The sequence below is a fragment of the Oncorhynchus gorbuscha genome, unplaced genomic scaffold (genome assembly GCF_021184085.1).
Source record: "Oncorhynchus gorbuscha isolate QuinsamMale2020 ecotype Even-year unplaced genomic scaffold, OgorEven_v1.0 Un_scaffold_1060, whole genome shotgun sequence".
NCBI classification, from domain to species: domain Eukaryota; kingdom Metazoa; phylum Chordata; class Actinopteri; order Salmoniformes; family Salmonidae; genus Oncorhynchus; species Oncorhynchus gorbuscha.
In genome coordinates, this window is record NW_025745958.1 from 138144 (window position 1) to 155098 (window position 16955).

The 16955-nt window shown below is 42.9% G+C and overlaps 1 protein-coding gene across 1 annotated transcript; it reads right to left on the reverse strand.

Moving 5' to 3' along the window:
- Nucleotides 1-4790: 4790 nt before the first annotated feature.
- LOC124021135 (tetraspanin-8-like) lies at nucleotides 4791-16780 on the reverse strand. Its single transcript, XM_046336477.1, has 9 exons — nucleotides 16530-16780; nucleotides 14962-15027; nucleotides 14569-14685; nucleotides 14204-14278; nucleotides 13020-13115; nucleotides 12513-12611; nucleotides 11798-11908; nucleotides 11162-11245; nucleotides 4791-5385 (listed from the first exon to the last, which is right to left on the reverse strand). Exons 1-9 carry the CDS (start codon nucleotides 16587-16589, stop codon nucleotides 5257-5259), a joined length of 837 nt encoding a protein of 278 aa, XP_046192433.1. The 5' UTR covers nucleotides 16590-16780; the 3' UTR covers nucleotides 4791-5256.
- Nucleotides 16781-16955: the final 175 nt, after the last annotated feature.

A 16955-nucleotide genomic window follows, 5' to 3' on the forward strand; every position in this document is an offset into this window, starting at 1 on the left:
CACATTCTATTCAATGTTGGAACTCAGAACTGTAAAGCAGTTGTTTTGAATTAAACATTCTATGCAAATGACTAGCATCTTCCAGACCACTTCAATCAAAACATTCTCCACCACAACATAACTCCGGCTTGTGGATTGGTGGAGCAATGGCTTGGCTACCATTGCAGAGTCTTGGGGACAGTGACAGAGAGTACGAGATGACGAGTGTTGATCTCCAGGGGGAGAAAAGGAAAGAGTTTCGGGGAAAAAGAAAACAACAAAATAAAATGAAAGAAAACATAAAAGTAGAAGAAAATGACTTTCAGAAGAAGGAAGAACAGATGGATGAAGAGGAGAATAAATACGGGGGGACTGGATGAGAAAGAAAGGCTGGAGCTGGCAGTAGACCAGGCAAGAGAAGCAGCGAGGGAGTGTGATCCAATCAGATCTGTGATACATAAAGAGACTGAGAGAATCAGGAAGAGAAAAGGAAGAATGGAGTGCAGAGATAAGGCAGTCTGAGAGACAGAGAGACAGAGAGAAGAAGGTACATTTGAAGCAAGATGGGGAGTTGGAAGGGCATCTAATTAAGATGGAGAGAAAAGGTGCATGTGGAGATGGAGAGAGCTGAGAAGGGAAGGAAGAGAGAGAGAAACAGTGCATGTGGAGATGGAGAGAGCTGAGAAGGGAAGGAAGAGAGAGAGAAACAGTGCATGTGGAGATGGAGAGAGCTGAGAAGGGAAGGAAGAGAGAGAGAAACAGTGCATGTGGAGATGGAGAGAGCAGAGAAGGGAAGGAAGAGAGAGAGAAACAGTGCATGTGGAGATGGAGAGAGCAGAGAAGGGAAGGAAGAGAGAGAGAGAGAAACAGTGCATGTGGAGATGGAGAGAGCAGAAGGGAAGGAAGAGAGAGAGAGAGAAACAGTGCATGTGGAGATGGAGAGAGCAGAAGGGAAGGAAGAGAGAGAGAGAGAAACAGTGCATGTGGAGATGGAGAGAGCAGAAGGGAAGGAAGAGAGAGAGAGAAACAGTGCATGTGGAGATGGAGAGAGCAGAAGGGAAGGAAGAGAGAGAGAGAGAAACAGTGCATGTGGAGATGGAGAGAGCAGAAGGGAAGGAAGAGAGAGAGAGAAACAGTGCATGTGGAGATGGAGAGAGCAGAAGGGAAGGAAGAGAGAGAGAGAGAAACAGTGCATGTGGAGATGGAGAGAGCAGAAGGGAAGGAAGAGAGAGAGAGAGAAACAGTGCATGTGGAGATGGAGAGAGCAGAAGGGAAGGAAGAGAGAGAGAAACAGTGCATGTGGAGATGGAGAGAGCAGAAGGGAAGGAAGAGAGAGAGAGAGAAACAGTGCATGTGGAGATGGAGAGAGCAGAAGGGAAGGAAGAGAGAGAGAGAGAAACAGTGCATGTGGAGATGGAGAGAGCAGAAGGGAAGGAAGAGAGAGAGAGAGAAACAGTGCATGTGGAGATGGAGAGAGCAGAAGGGAAGGAAGAGAGAGAGAAACAGTGCATGTGGAGATGGAGAGAGCAGAAGGGAAGGAAGAGAGAGAGAGAAACAGTGCATGTGGAGATGGAGAGAGCAGAAGGGAAGGAAGAGAGAGAGAGAGAAACAGTGCATGTGGAGATGGAGAGAGCAGAAGGGAAGGAAGAGAGAGAGAAACAGTGCATGTGGAGATGGAGAGAGCAGAAGGGAAGGAAGAGAGAGAGAGAAACAGTGCATGTGGAGATGGAGAGAGCAGAAGGGAAGGAAGAGAGAGAGAGAGAAACAGTGCATGTGGAGATGGAGAGAGCAGAAGGGAAGGAAGAGAGAGAGAGAAACAGTGCATGTGGAGATGGAGAGAGCAGAAGGGAAGGAAGAGAGAGAGAGAGAAACAGTGCATGTGGAGATGGAGAGAGCAGAAGGGAAGGAAGAGAGAGAGAAACAGTGCATGTGGAGATGGAGAGAGCAGAAGGGAAGGAAGAGAGAGAGAGAGAAACAGTGCATGTGGAGATGGAGAGAGCAGAAGGGAAGGAAGAGAGAGAGAGAGAAACAGTGCATGTGGAGATGGAGAGAGCTGAAGGGAAGGAAGAGAGAGAGAAACAGTGCATGTGGAGATGGAGAGAGCTGAGAAGGAGAGAGCTGAGAAGAAGGAGGAGAGAGAGAAACAGTGCATGTGGAGATGGAGAGAGCAGAAGGGAAGGAAGAGAGAGAGAAACAGTGCATGTGGAGATGGAGAGAGCTGAGAAGAAGGAGAAGGTAGAGCTGGAGCTGGAGAAGGAGAGAGACAAAAAAACATGCACAGAGATAACCAGGAGGAAAAGGAGATGATAGATTTAGAGGATAACAGAGTTAACCAGAAGAATCTTTGGTTAGAGTGGAACAGCTAAAGAGAGAGATACGCTGGAGTACCAGCTATAGCTGGAGGACCATCAGGAAATATCAGGGGCCCTTCTTAGCCTGGGAACCAGTCTGTTTGTGCCATCATGCCTCTGCTTGTCATGCCAAACACATGATAACACAAACAGATCTGGGAACAGGCTAGGCCCCTCTCTCTAGGATGTGTGCATCTAACTAACTTGATGAGTTAATATCTACTGCCCTCCTGGGATTTTACAGTGCAATGCAGGTCATTTGGGGAGCCATGACAATGGAACCACAGCATCGCAGCACGTTGCCAAGGAAACTTCTGCCACACAGTCAAATAGAACAAAGTAGTTTATTGAATGAACGTAAAATGATATTGTGAGTATGTACTACAGTAGCCTGGGTGCCAGTCTGTTGAGTTAACATTCCACCCCTTGTACTCTGTGTCACATGCCAAATGTTTAGCCTCACAAGGAGTGACAAGGAGTGGAATGATAGCTAAACAGACTGGTACCCGGGCTACAACCACTGGTTTAATATCATACCGTTTAGAGTCCTTCATTACGTATTCATTGTTTTAATCAACTTTTCCCCCTGTGTCAGACTGTATTCAGTTGGAAGAAAGAGAAAGACAAGTTGAAGAAACAAGAGAAGGAGGAGAGGAAGAGAAAGGAAGCAGAGACAAAGACAGAGAAGGCAGAACAGAAGAGGAGAGAGGAAGAGCTGAGAGAGTGTGAAAGACAGGAGGAGGAGAGGATGAGAGGAGAGAACAGGAAGAAGAAAAGAGAGGAGGATGAGAGGAGAGAACAGGAGGAAAAGAGGAAGAGAGAGGAGAGAACAGGAAGAAAAGAGAAAGAGAGAGGAGGATGAGAGGAGAGAACAGGAAGAAAAGAGGAAGAGAGGAGGATGAGAGGAGAGAACAGGAGGAAGAGGAAGAGAGAGGAGGATGAGAGGAGAGAACAGGAGGAAGAGGAAGAGAGAGGAGGATGAGAGGAGAGAACAGGAGGAAGAGGAAGAGAGAGGAGGATGAGAGGAGAGAACAGGAAGAAAAGAGAAAGAGAGAGGAGGATGAGAGGAGAGAACAGGAGGAAGAGGAAGAGAGAGGAGGATGAGAGGAGAGAACAGGAGGAAGAGGAAGAGAGAGGAGGATGAGAGGAGAGAACAGGAGGAAGAGGAAGAGAGAGGAGGATGAGAGGAGAGAACAGGAGGAAGAGGAAGAGAGAGGAGGATGAGAGGAGAGAACAGGAAGAAAAGAGAAAGAGAGAGGAGGATGAGAGGAGAGAACAGGAGGAAGAGGAAGAGAGAGGAGGATGAGAGGAGAGAACAGGAGGAAGAGGAAGAGAGAGGAGGATGAGAGGAGAGAACAGGAGGAAGAGGAAGAGAGAGGAGGATGAGAGGAGAGAACAGGAGGAAGAGGAAGAGAGAGGAGGATGAGAGGAGAGAACAGGAAGAAAAGAGAAAGAGAGAGGAGGATGAGAGGAGAGAACAGGAAGAAAAGAGGAAGAGAGGAGGATGAGAGGAGAGAACAGGAGGAAGAGGAAGAGAGAGGAGGATGAGAGGAGAGAACAGGAAGAAAAGAGGAAGAGAGAGGAGGATGAGAGGAGAGAACAGGAGGAAGAGGAAGAGAGAGGAGGATGAGAGGAGAGAACAGGAGGAAGTGGAAGAGAGAGGAGGATGAGAGGAGAGAACAGGAAGAAAAGAGGAAGAGAGAGGAGGATGAGAGGAGAGAACAGGAGGAAGAGGAAGAGAGAGGAGGATGAGAGGAGAGAACAGGAGGAAGAGGAAGAGAGAGGAGGATGAGAGGAGAGAACAGGAAGAAAAGAGGAAGAGAGAGGAGGATGAGAGGAGAGAATAGGAGGAAGAGGAAGAGGGGAGGATGAGAGGAGAGAACAGGAAGAAGAGGAAGAGAGAGGAGGATGAGAGGAGAGAATAGGAGGAAAAGAGGAAGAGAGGAGGATGAGAGGAGAGAACAGGAGGAAGAGGAAGAGAGAGGAGGATGAGAGGAGAGAAAAGGATGAAAAGAGGAAGAGAGAAGGATGAGAGGAGAGAACAGGAGGAAGAGGAAGAGAGAGGAGGATGAGAGGAGAGAACAGGAGGAAGAGGAAGAGAGAGGAGGATGAGAGGAGAGAACAGGAGGAAGAGGAAGAGAGAGGAGGATGAGAGGAGAGAATAGGAGGAAGAGGAAGAAAGAGGAGGATGAGAGGAGAGAACAGGAGGAAGAGGAAGAGAGGAGGATGAGAGGAGAGAACAGGAGGAAAAGAGGAAGAGAGAGGAGGATGAGAGGAGAGAACAGGAGGAAGAGGAAGAGAGAGGAGGATGAGAGGAGAGAACAGGAGGAAAAGAGGAAGAGAGAGGAGGATGAGAGGAGAGAATAGGAGGAAGAGGAAGAGAGGAGGATGAGAGGCGAGAACAGGAGGAAGAGGAATATTTTTAAGAGATGTTGGTTGTCGAATAAAAGGAACATAATGTTAAAAGATGCTTGTCCCTTTATTCAAGACACTATAACCAACACTGAGGCACTTCAATGGTTAAATGGTTACCAATGATTTACAACAGAAAAACAAACCACAGGTTTTACAGAACCTTTGACAGCCAATAAGAAGACTCTTGCTGGCAGTCAGATGGATAATCAGTTGAACAGTAATACTTTGGACAACACAGTAGAGATGTCTAATGTCTAATAATGTCCTGAGTTGTCCTTTCATGTGTGTTATGAGTATGTACATAATATGGATGCATTGCTAAGCTGATCCCAGATCTGTTTGTGGTCTGGCCAATGACAACTCCATTGCTGTCATTGCCAAGTCAACTCTTTGTCACCCATTGTCATGTTTGGCTTGACACAAATGAGTGACAGGAGTTGTCATGATGGCACAAACAGACTGGCACTCAGACTAGTGCATTGAGTCTCCTTCACAAGAGGACCATTTCATTTCAGACACTCTCTGCTGTGTCACACAGCTCCCTGTATTGAGGTGGTTGAGAGGTGAAGATCACAGGTGGCACATCAACCTTTCTTCTCATCTGGCAGAGTATTGTGATGGCCAGGACAACTCCAACATCCTGAGGACCAGACACACAGTAACGGTTCAGTCAGGATTGACGGAGCAGGTGACCAGATGCTGAGTGTGATAGATGATGGTTCGATCTAATAGGCCTACACTCAACTCCTATGGTAAAAATCACTATAGTACAGCGTTGGGGTGTAATAGATAATGGATCTAATAGACCTACACTCAACTCCTATGGTAAAAATCACTATAGTACAGCGTTGGGGTGTAATAGATAATGGATCTAATAGACCTACACTCAACTCCTATGGTAAAAATCACTATAGTACAGCGTTGGGGTGTAATAGATAATGGATCTAATAGACCTACACTCAACTCCTATGGTAAAATCACTATAGTACAGCGTTGGGGTGTAATAGATAATGGATCTAATAGACCTACACTCAACTCCTATGGTAAAAATCACTATAGTACAGCGTTGGGGTGTAATAGATAATGGATCTAATAGACCTACACTCAACTCCTATGGTAAAAATCACTATAGTACAGCGTTGGGGTGTAATAGATAATGGATCTAATAGACCTACACTCAACTCCTATGGTAAAAATCACTATAGTACAGCGTTGGGGTGTAATAGATAATGGATCTAATAGACCTACACTCAACTCCTATGGTAAAAATCACTATAGTACAGCGTTGGGGTGTAATAGATAATGGATCTAATAGACCTACACTCAACTCCTATGGTAAAAATCACTATAGTACAGCGTTGGGGTGTAATAGATAATGGATCTAATAGACCTACACTCAACTCCTATGGTAAAAATCACTATAGTACAGCGTTGGGGTGTAATAGATAATGGATCTAATAGACCTACACTCAACTCCTATGGTAAAAATCACTATAGTACAGCGTTGGGGTGTAATAGATAATGGATCTAATAGACCTACACTCAACTCCTATGGTAAAAATCACTATAGTACAGCGTTGGGGTGTAATAGATAATGGATCTAATAGACCTACACTCAACTCCTATGGTAAAAATCACTATAGTACAGCGTTGGGGTGTAATAGATAATGGATCTAATAGACCTACACTCAACTCCTATGGTAAAAAAAGAGTATGGAACAGCATTTGGTTCAATTAAGTTTTAAATTCAGGTCGAGTCAATTGAAATTCACTTCCTGAATTGAAAAATCCAACATAAAAAAACTATGGACAATTTTCAATTTGTGCATTGAATTTCAATTGACTGAATTGAATAAAATGTAATTGACTGCAACCATGGAAAGGTTAAATACACGGCCGGCCCACTGATTGACGAGGGCGGCATTTTCTGAGCTAAACTGCTAAGACCCACCAACAACAACACATAGAACCTCACATAATTCTGCCCCAAAACAATCTCTCAACCAGTGGCATATGGGCTTTTTAACGGAGGTCAATCAAATAGCCTGACCTAAACAAAGGTGCTAAATGATTTGCTTGTCCTTCCCCCAGGGTCAATTGGAGAGCCTGATCTCTGAACGGAGGTCAATCAAATAGCCTGAAAAACGGAGGTCAATCAAATAGCCTGATTTAAACGGAGGTCAATCAAAGTAGCCTGACCTAAAGGCTGGAGGTCAATCAATGAGCCTGACACTTTTTTACATCATGCAGCTTTCTCCAATCAAATAGCCTGACCTAAACGGAGGTCAATCAAATAGCCTGACCTAAACGGAGGTCAATCAAATAGCCTGACCTAAACGGAGGTCAATCAAATAGCCTGACCTAAACGGAGGTCAATCAAATAGCCTGACCTAAACGGAGGTCAATCAAATAGCCTGACCTAAACGGAGGTCAATCAAATAGCCTAACCTAAACGGAGGTCAATCAAATAGCCTGACCTAAACGGAGGTCAATCAAATAGCCTAACCTAAATGGAGGTCAATCAAATAGCCTAACCTAAACAGAGGTCAATCAAATAGCCTGACCTAAACGGAGGTCAATCAAATAGCCTAACCTAAACGGAGGTCAATCAAATAGCCTGACCTAAACGGAGGTCAATCAAATAGCCTGACCTAAACGGAGGTCAATCAAATAGCCTAACCTAAACGGAGGTCAATCAAATAGCCTAACCTAAACAGAGGTCAATCAAATAGCCTGACCTAAACGGAGGTCAATCAAATAGAACATTAGCTGTCATTATAACAAACAAACATGTCCTAAAAACAGGACAGGTCAAAGTGAAATGAATAATCACAGCTGTTGTCCAGGAGTTTCATCCCGTTGTCATGATCAGTGGTTTCAAGTTGGTATCTGTCCAGTTTTGACAAGCTGATCACAATGACAAATAAAATATTTACAATGTAAAAACATTGCAAATAGGCTCCTGAGAATTCCTGATAAAGTTGGGTAGCTGATATTTAGAGCTTAAATTGCCAAATTGATTAGTCACAGGAATCAGGACTAATAAAGCCAATGTAACGGCCTGTTTTCCAAAGGTGGGCCTACCACATGGGTGGGCCTACCACATGGGTGGGCCTACCACATGGGTGGGCCTACCACATGGATGGGCCTACCACATGGATGGGCCTACCACATGGATGGGCCTACCACATGGATGGGCCTAACACATGAGTGGGCCTACCACATGGGTGGGCCTACCACATGGATGGGCCTACCACATGGATGGGCCTACCACATGGATGGGCGTTCATACCATTCCATTGTGGGCAACATGGTAAGCTACACCCCACACCCCAGTAAGCCCGAGACCACATATTTTACATGTCTTTTCTTTGGTCCTGTTCTGATTTGTAAGTCGCTCTGGATAAGAGTGTCTGCTAAATGACTTAAATGTAAATGTAATGTAATGTCGTTTTTATGCGTTTTACAAAACGGTAGGCTTACCACATACGGTGCATTCAGAGAGGATTCAGACCCTTTGACTTTTTCAAAATGTTATGTTACAGCCTTCTTCAAAAAATTGATTAAATTGTTTTTTTTTCCCCTCATCAATCTACACACAATATCCCATAAAAACAAGGCATCATTTTTGGGGGGAAAATGTTCTTAATTTAAATTTTTAAAAACTGAATGAACACATTTCCATAGGTATCCAGACCCTTTACTCAGTACTTTGTTGAAGCACCTTTGGCAGTAATTACAGTCTCAAGTCTTCTTGGATATAACACTACAATATTTGGGGAGTTTCTCCCATTCTTCTCTGCAGATCCTCTCAAGCTCTGTCAGGTTGGATAGCGCTGCACAGCTATTTTCCGGCCTCTCCAGAGATGTTAGATCGGGTTAATGTCTGGGCTCTGGCTGGGCCACTCGAGGACATTCAGAGACTTGTCCCAAAGCCACTCCTGCGTTGTCTTGGCTGTGTGCTTAGGCTCGTTGTCCTGTTGGAAGCTGAACCTTGGCCCCAGTCTGAGATCCTGAGGGCTCTGGAGCAGATTTTCATCAAGGATCCCTCTGTACTTTGCTCCGTTCATCTTTCACTGGTGTCCCCCAGGGCTCTGTTCTAGGCCCTCTCCTATTCTCGCTATACACCAAGTCACTTGGCTCTGTCATAACCTCACATGGTCTCTCCTATCATTGCTATGCAGACGACACACAACTAATCTTCTCCTTTCCCCCTTCTGATGACCAGGTGGCGAATCGCATCTCTGCATGTCTGGCAGACATATCAGTGTGGATGACGGATCACCACCTCAAGCTGAACCTCGGCAAGACGGAGCTGCTCTTCCTCCCGGGGAAGGACTGCCCGTTCCATGATCTCGCCATCACGGTTGACAACTCCATTGTGTCCTCCTCCCAGAGCGCTAAGAACCTTGGTGTGATCCTGGACAACACCCTGTCGTTCTCAACCAACATCAAGGCGGTGGCCCGTTCCTGTAGGTTCATGCTCTACAACATCCGCAGAGTACGACCCTGCCTCACACAGGAAGCGGCGCAGGTCCTAATCCAGGCACTTGTCATCTCCCGTCTGGATTACTGCAACTCGCTGTTGGCTGGGCTCCCTGCCTGTGCCATTAAACCCTTCAACTCATCCAGAACGCCGCAGCCCGTCTGGTGTTCAACCTTCCCAAGTTCTCTCACGTCACCCCGCTCCTCCGTTCTCTCCACTGGCTTCCAGTTGAAGCTCGCATCCGCTACAAGACCATGGTGCTTGCCTACGGAGCTGTGAGGGGAACGGCACCTCAGTACCTCCAGGCTCTGATCAGGCCCTACACCCAAACAAGGGCACTGCGTTCATCCACCTCTGGCCTGCTCGCCTCCCTACCACTGAGGAAGTACAGCTCCCGCTCAGCCCAGTCAAAACTGTTCGCTGCTCTGGCCCCCCAATGGTGGAACAAACTCCCTCACGACGCCAGGACAGCGGAGTCAATCACCACCTTCCGGAGACACCTGAAACCCCACCTCTTTAAGGAATACCTAGGATAGGATAAATATTCCCTCTCACCCCCCCCCTTTAAGATTTAGATGCACTATTGTAAAGTGACTGTTCCACTGGATGTCATAAGGTGAATGGACCAATTTGTAAGTCGCTCTGGATAAGAGCGTCTGCTAAATGACTTAAATGTAAAATGTAAATGTTTCCCTCGATCCTGACTAGTCTCTCAGTCCCTGCCACTGAAAAACATCCCCACAGCATGATGCTGCCACTGCCATGCTTCACCGGAGGGATGATGCCAGGTTTCCTCCAGACGTGATGCTTGGCATTCAGGCCATAGAGTTCAATCTTGATTTCATCAGACCAGATAATCTTGTTTCTCATGGTAAGAGTCCTTTAGATGCCTTTTGGCAAACTCCAAATGGAAGTCTGGCCACTCGATCATAAAGGCCTGATTGGTGGAGTGCTGCAGATGGTTATCCTTCTGGAAGGTTCTCCCATTTCCACAGAGGGACTCTGTAGGTCTGTCAGAGTGACCATTGTGTTCTTGGTCACTTCCCTGACCTAAGTCCTTCTTCCCCAATTACTCAGTTTGGCCGGGCGGCTCTAGGAAGAGTCTTGGTGGTTCCACACTTCTTCCATTTAAGAATGATGAACGCCATTGTGTCCTTGGGGACCTTGAATGGACCAGATCTGTGCCTCGACATTATATAGACAGCCTTTCTTAATCATGTCCAATCAATTGAATTTACCACAGATAGAAACATATCAAGGATGATCAATGGAAACAGCATGCACTTGAGCTCAATTTTGAGTCTTAAAGCAAGAGGTCTGAATAGTTATGTAAATAAGGTATTTCGGTTTTTATTTTAATACATTTGCTAAAATAAAAAATAAAAATGTTTTCTGGGGTATTGTGTGTAGATTGATGAGGATTTCTTTTTTTATTTAATCCATTTTAGAATAATGCTGTAACGTAATTTTGGGGGGAAAAAGTTTAGGGGTCTGAATACTTTCTGAATGCACTGTAGATGGGCATTCAGAACGTTCCATTTCAGACCAAACTGCAGGCTTCAGGTGACACCTTTTGGAAGACGTTTTTTTGCGTCAGTTCAGGACCGGCCTTGATTTCCAACAGACATTTGTTTTGGTCCGGACCAAATCTGAACCAATCATGTTTGGTTCAGATTTTGTCCGGTCTGGACCAGCCTTGATTTGGCCCAAACATAGATGTCTATAAATGACTTATTCTCAACTTTCATTCAGAACCAACAATGTGCATGATTTTAACATCTGGAAAATACACATTTTCATTCATCTGTCTTTTAGATGTCATTTTGCTTATGGGACTATTCTAGTTTTGCGGGGTTGGTATTTTTTGGTCTTGCCTATGGAGGCAGAATGGCAAGGCTCGGCCCTAGTTAAATAGTACAGAAATACATACCCATAATGCTGTCAGTGCTACTAATATTCCTATTCCCAGGCTGATTGCATTGCTCTCGACAGAGATCAGGATGGGAAGACATGGCTGAAAATGGACAATTAAGAGTTTGTCATTTTGTGTGAAAAACAAGAGTATACAGCTCTGTATTATATTAGAACTTAAACAAACATCGGTTTATTGTATCTATGAGTACTGTACAAGTCATCTCTATGGAGCCAACTAGCATTATGACATTCTAGTGGATACACAGCTGCCAGCAAAACATTTTGAGCAAAATTACGAGCAAAACAGTTTAGTTGCACCCTCTTGACAGCAGATACATTTAAAACATGGTGTAATTCTACGCATTTTAACTTGGGGTGTAGAGAAAATGTTGCCGTTTTAAAGCAAGTTCGCTGCAATTCTACACATTTTGCCATGGGGTGTTGAGAAATGTATGCCGTTTTTAATGACATCATAGTGAGACTGAGGAACCACATGGGTTAGTAATTTGACCATGATAACGTTTAGTTAACTGTCTGCTAACCTAATTTAGCAATCTAAAAAATATTATCTGACATGGGCTAGTTGATCTGAGGACCTTCAAAATGGCCGCCAGTTGCCCATCCCTGGTGTAGTGGAATGACTTGTTTTTACCTTTTCATATACCAGAATGTGTTCATCCATTAATCCCTTGTGGTCATCATCCTCAGACATATTACTGTTGGGATAGTGAATAACAAATCTTGTCTTGTTACCAGGAGCAACCTGAAATAGAATGTGACATGGTTTAAACAGTGCTTTACTTTAGCTGCATGATTTATTACTAGGCTGCAGCATGGCATCCATTATGTGTCTGGTCCAAATGTGTTCTATGGTATTTGTTGGTCTTTTAGAGTATTGTCATGTACATCTTCCTCAGTTTATTTATGGTCGTCTTGTCACTGTCCTTATCGTCTCTTTTTTATTTTGTTTTAAAAACACATTTGAAAGATAATAGAATAAAACATGTATTGCTCTTTACCAAAAGACATAACACATTTATTTAACAGACTGACACACTGAATCAGATCCTCCTCATCACACACACAACAACAGCAACAAGTTAACTTATTTAACAGACTGACACAATGAAACCCATCCTCCTCATCACACAACAACAACATCATCATCAAGTTAACTTATTTAACAGACTGACACAATGAATCAGATCCTCCTCATCACACACATAACAACAACAACAAGTTAACTTATTTAACAGACTGACACACTGAATCAGATCCTCCTCATCACACATAACAACAACAACAACAACAACAACAACAACAACAACAACAACAACAAGTTAACTTATTTCTCACAGCAGACTCACACATTTAAAGTCTGTTGAGTCCTCATCAGAACAGAGACAGGAGAGGGGGATGTCTGTGCCCCAGTCTTGGTAGCCTTGTACGAGCCCACAGCATTTGAACTGAAAGTGAAGGAAACAGAACAACAGGCATTTTAAAAACAATTAGGCAAACAATTACCAAATATAGTTAAGGCCTGGAGAAACCTCCCTGGAGAAACCTCCATGGGGAAACCTCCCTGGAGAAACCTCCCTGGGGAAACCTCCCTGGAGAAACCTCCCTGGAGAAACCTCCCTGGAGAAACCTCCCTGGAGAAATCTCCCATGAAAGTGTTTTTAGTCCAGGCCTTGGTTTACATAATATGGAAAACCGTCCCTAAAGACACACATACATTGAATTGTCACTCTGGGAATTTGAATTGGCACATTGAATTGGCACATTGAATCGGCACATTGAATTGGCACATTGAATCGGCACATTGAATTGGCACAAGCAGAGACCATAAGAAGCATTAAATGAAGGTGACTTACGTTAGTCTGTATGTTGTATATCGTTTCTAGATCTTTTTGTTTCGCTCCACTCAGAGGCATCATCGCTAGATGTTCCTCTCTGGTTAACTCCTCCATCTTGAAATGAATCAAGTTAACATTCAGTGTTATAGTCACAGCTGAAACCTATAATCAGCTTGGAAATTTGAAATGGACAGATATTGACATTGAATTATCAAGAATCAGATGCATTGCACCATCATACAATAACTTCTCAAATATCTTTTCACCAGAACAGCAAACAAACATTGTCTCAAGGTTGAATTAGAAAATGAAGATATAAACAGGTAACTGCCAAAACGAATGGAAACCCCTGAGTAAATGAGGGACACGGAGTATATTAAAAGCAGGTGCTTCCACACAGGTGTGGTTCCTGCATTCATTAAGCAATTCATATCCCATCATGCTTTGGGTCATGTACAGTATGAAAATGATTTTGGCTACCATGGCTACTTCCCCATGGCTCTGGCTCCCGAGTGGTGCAGCGGTCTAAGGGGGATCACTACAGACCCGGGTTCGATCCCAGGCTGTATCATAACCGGCCGTGATCGGGAGTCCCATTGGCCCAGCGTTGTCTGGGTTAGGGGAGGGTTTGACCAGCGGGGCTTTACAAGTAGGCCGTCATTGTAAATAAGAATGTGTTCTTAACTGACTTGCCTAGTTAAATAAAAGTAAAAAAAGGTTAAATAAAGGTTAAAAAAGGTTCAATAAAGGTTAAAAAAGGTATAAAAAAATATTAAATAAAGGTTAAAAAAGGTTAAATAAAGGTTAAAAAGAATAAAAAAGGATGATATGCTGCCATCCAAAGGGTATGAGTACTGAACGGTTTGATGAGCATGAAAACGATCGATGTAAAACCATATGCCATTGCTGTCTCAGTCACCAGATCTCAACCCAATTGAACACTTATGTGAGATTCTGAAGCAGCTCCTGAGACAGCGTTTTCCATCGACAAAACACCAAATGATGGAATTTATTGTGAAAGAATGGTCTCGCATCACTCCAATAGACTTCTAGACACTTGTAGAATCTATGACAAGGTGCATTAAAGCTGTTCTGGCTCGTGGTGCCCCAACGCCCTATTAAACCACTTTATGTTGGTGTTTTCCATTATTTTGGCAGTTACCTGTGTGTGTAAATATATATATATATATAGACTACTGTACCTCGTGTTTGGAATGATATGCTTTCACGCACTCCACAAACAGGTATAGGCTGGCCAGTGACATACCTACAGAAAACTACACACACATACAGGGGTTGTCAAGCAAAATCAATACTTAAGGTTAATTCAAACCTTATCCCGCTTTAAGGGAAACATGTCATGGGGAAAGTGTTGACTGGTTCCAGTTGAGTTGTATGGCATGCTATTACCTATCAGAAAGGAACAGTTTGCAGCAGAGAAGTCAAGTCAGTAGCCAGATCCCAGATCTGTTTGTGCTGTCTAACCAACTCCTATGATAATTAACCAAGACAAACCAACAGATCTGGGATCAGGCTAACACTTTGAGACAGGTCTAGGCAGGCTTACCAGAACCACAACCCATTTCTTCTCCTTCCGAGCGCCATAGACCCCAAATATTGACAGGACCAGGGTTGCTGCTTCTAGGACATACAGAACTACTATCCCAGGCAGAATCTCCTCTATCTGTGAGTAGGAAGACAAGCCAGACTAATGAATGATATGGCAACTGTGGGTTTAGAATCATAATATTACAATGATACTGCTGGATTCTAGCCTGGTCTCAGATCTGTTTATGCTGTATAGCCAACTCCTATGGTTGTTGTCATGCTAAACACTGTAGGAGTTGGAAAGACAGCACAAACAGATCTGGGACCAGGCTAGATGGACACAGCATTATTATAATGAAATCAATATGATATAATTAGTCAATGTAATAGGAGCTATAAAAATAACAATTACTTCTTCTGATTGGTGGAAGTACCCATGTCCAAATAACGTGATGGCCAGCAAGAGGGTGCTGATGATCTGAAGAGAATACAACACATGATACAATCATTACAATGTACAGGGTATTATAGTGAGAATTCTACTGATAATGCACAGTAAAGGTTGATACAATCATTACAATGTACAGGGTATTATAGTGAGAATTCTACTGATAATGCACAGTAAAGGTTGATACAATCATTACAATGTACAGGGTATTATACTGAGAATTCTACTGATAATGCACAGTAAAGGTTGATACAATCATTACAATGTACAGGGTATTATAGTGAGAACTCTACTGATAATGCACAGTAAAGGTTGATACAATCATTACAATGTACAGGGTATTATACTGAGAATTCTACTGATAATGCACAGTAAAGGTTGATACAATCATTACAATGTACAGGGTATTATACTGAGAATTCTACTGATAATGCACAGTAAAGGTTGATACAATCATTACAATGTACAGGGTATTATAGTGAGAACTCTACTGATAATGCACAGTAAAGGTTGATACAATCATTACAATGTACAGGGTATTATAGTGAGAATTCTACTGATAATGCACAGTAAAGGTTGATACAATCATTACAATGTACAGGGTATTATACTGAGAATTCTACTGATAATGCACAGTAAAGGTTGATACAATCATTACAATGTACAGGGTATTATAGTGAGAACTCTACTGATAATGCACAGTAAAGGTTGATACAGTCATTACAATGTACAGGGTATTATTCTGAGAATTCTACTGATAATGCACAGTAAAGGTTGATACAGTCATTACAATGTACAGGGTATTATACTGAGAATTATCCTGATAATGCACAGTAAAGGTTGATACAGTCATTTGTTTCAGAGGAGTTGAGGGATCCATTTCTTCATAACTTCAATAAATGCATTTGACCAACACCATCTACAAATGGTTTGTAAGCAGACAGTAAATTGTATTTACATATATTATACCTCATTTATAAATATAAATTATACATGATTAAGAAATTAATAGCTGAAATATTTACTTAGTCGGCTGGTTATAAAAATCGAATATCAGTTATTGACTAACCTAATATTCTGACAAATACGTGATAACTAAGGTCAGTAGATCTATTTGAAGATGAGAATAAACATAACTAAAAAATGTAAGATATTTAGCAGATAATAAACAAATAGGGGCCAAATTAAAAGGCCGAAAAATAAATAAGTAATCTGAACACACCCACAAGCCAAAGCTAAAAACGTGTTCCAGTGAAAGATTAAAGCCCAGCAGCCCAACTGCAACATGAAATACAACATTTTTATTTAATCTTAGCGCTTGTCTTGATACTGCACTATAAAACAATCGGCTCATTATTGTTGATGAAAGCGTCCCGTGTAAACTGCAACTCTCACTGCGTTGAAGTTACAAAAATAACCAGCAATAATGTAAACAAATAATGTCGTATTAAAAAACGTGTATCGACAGCCATAATTGGCAACATGCTCCTATAAAAAAACACGGGTTTATCTACTCGAATACGATCACTTACACAGATCAAGACACAGACGAAAATGAACGTCCGTTTTACGCAGATAAGTATTCTTCCCATTTCTATATTTGGTTATAATAAAAACAACAGTTTGGATAAGCAGTTCACTTCAGAGTTGGTCTTGCTGAAGCCCAAGATCTTTAAGTCCAGAAAATAGATTGTCCGATTCCTTTAACGGTTTCTTCTTCTTCTCAACGTGAGAGTGTGTTGACATGCTGCTGAATGGTGTTTTGTGTTATGGGAGGGACCAGCCCGCATGAACGCAACGCCCCATGAACTTGACTTATATTTTCTTTAAATGGGCTCTCCCAGAAGTTAGAGAGAGATGTGCAACCACAGCAGTAAGATTTGTGGCTAGTTGCCCTGAGAAAACGGTAACAAGTGGAGTACAAACAACATTGTAAATATTGATCTGTTTATTGTCTG

What these genes read in the sequence shown, in the direction of transcription:
- LOC124021135 (XM_046336477.1), bottom strand. Translation starts at nt 16,589, where the DNA reads ATGGGAAGAATACTTATCTGCGTAAAACGGACGTTCATTTTCGTCTGT. An exon ending in ACATTCTGGTATATGAAAAG is followed by an intron (nt 11,246 to 11,797) that starts GTAAAAACAAGT and finishes GTCCATTTTCAG; the next exon opens with CCATGTCTTCCCATCCTGAT. An exon ending in TAGCACTGACAGCATTATGG is followed by an intron (nt 5,386 to 11,161) that starts GTATGTATTTCT and finishes TCTGGTCCTCAG; the next exon opens with GATGTTGGAGTTGTCCTGGC.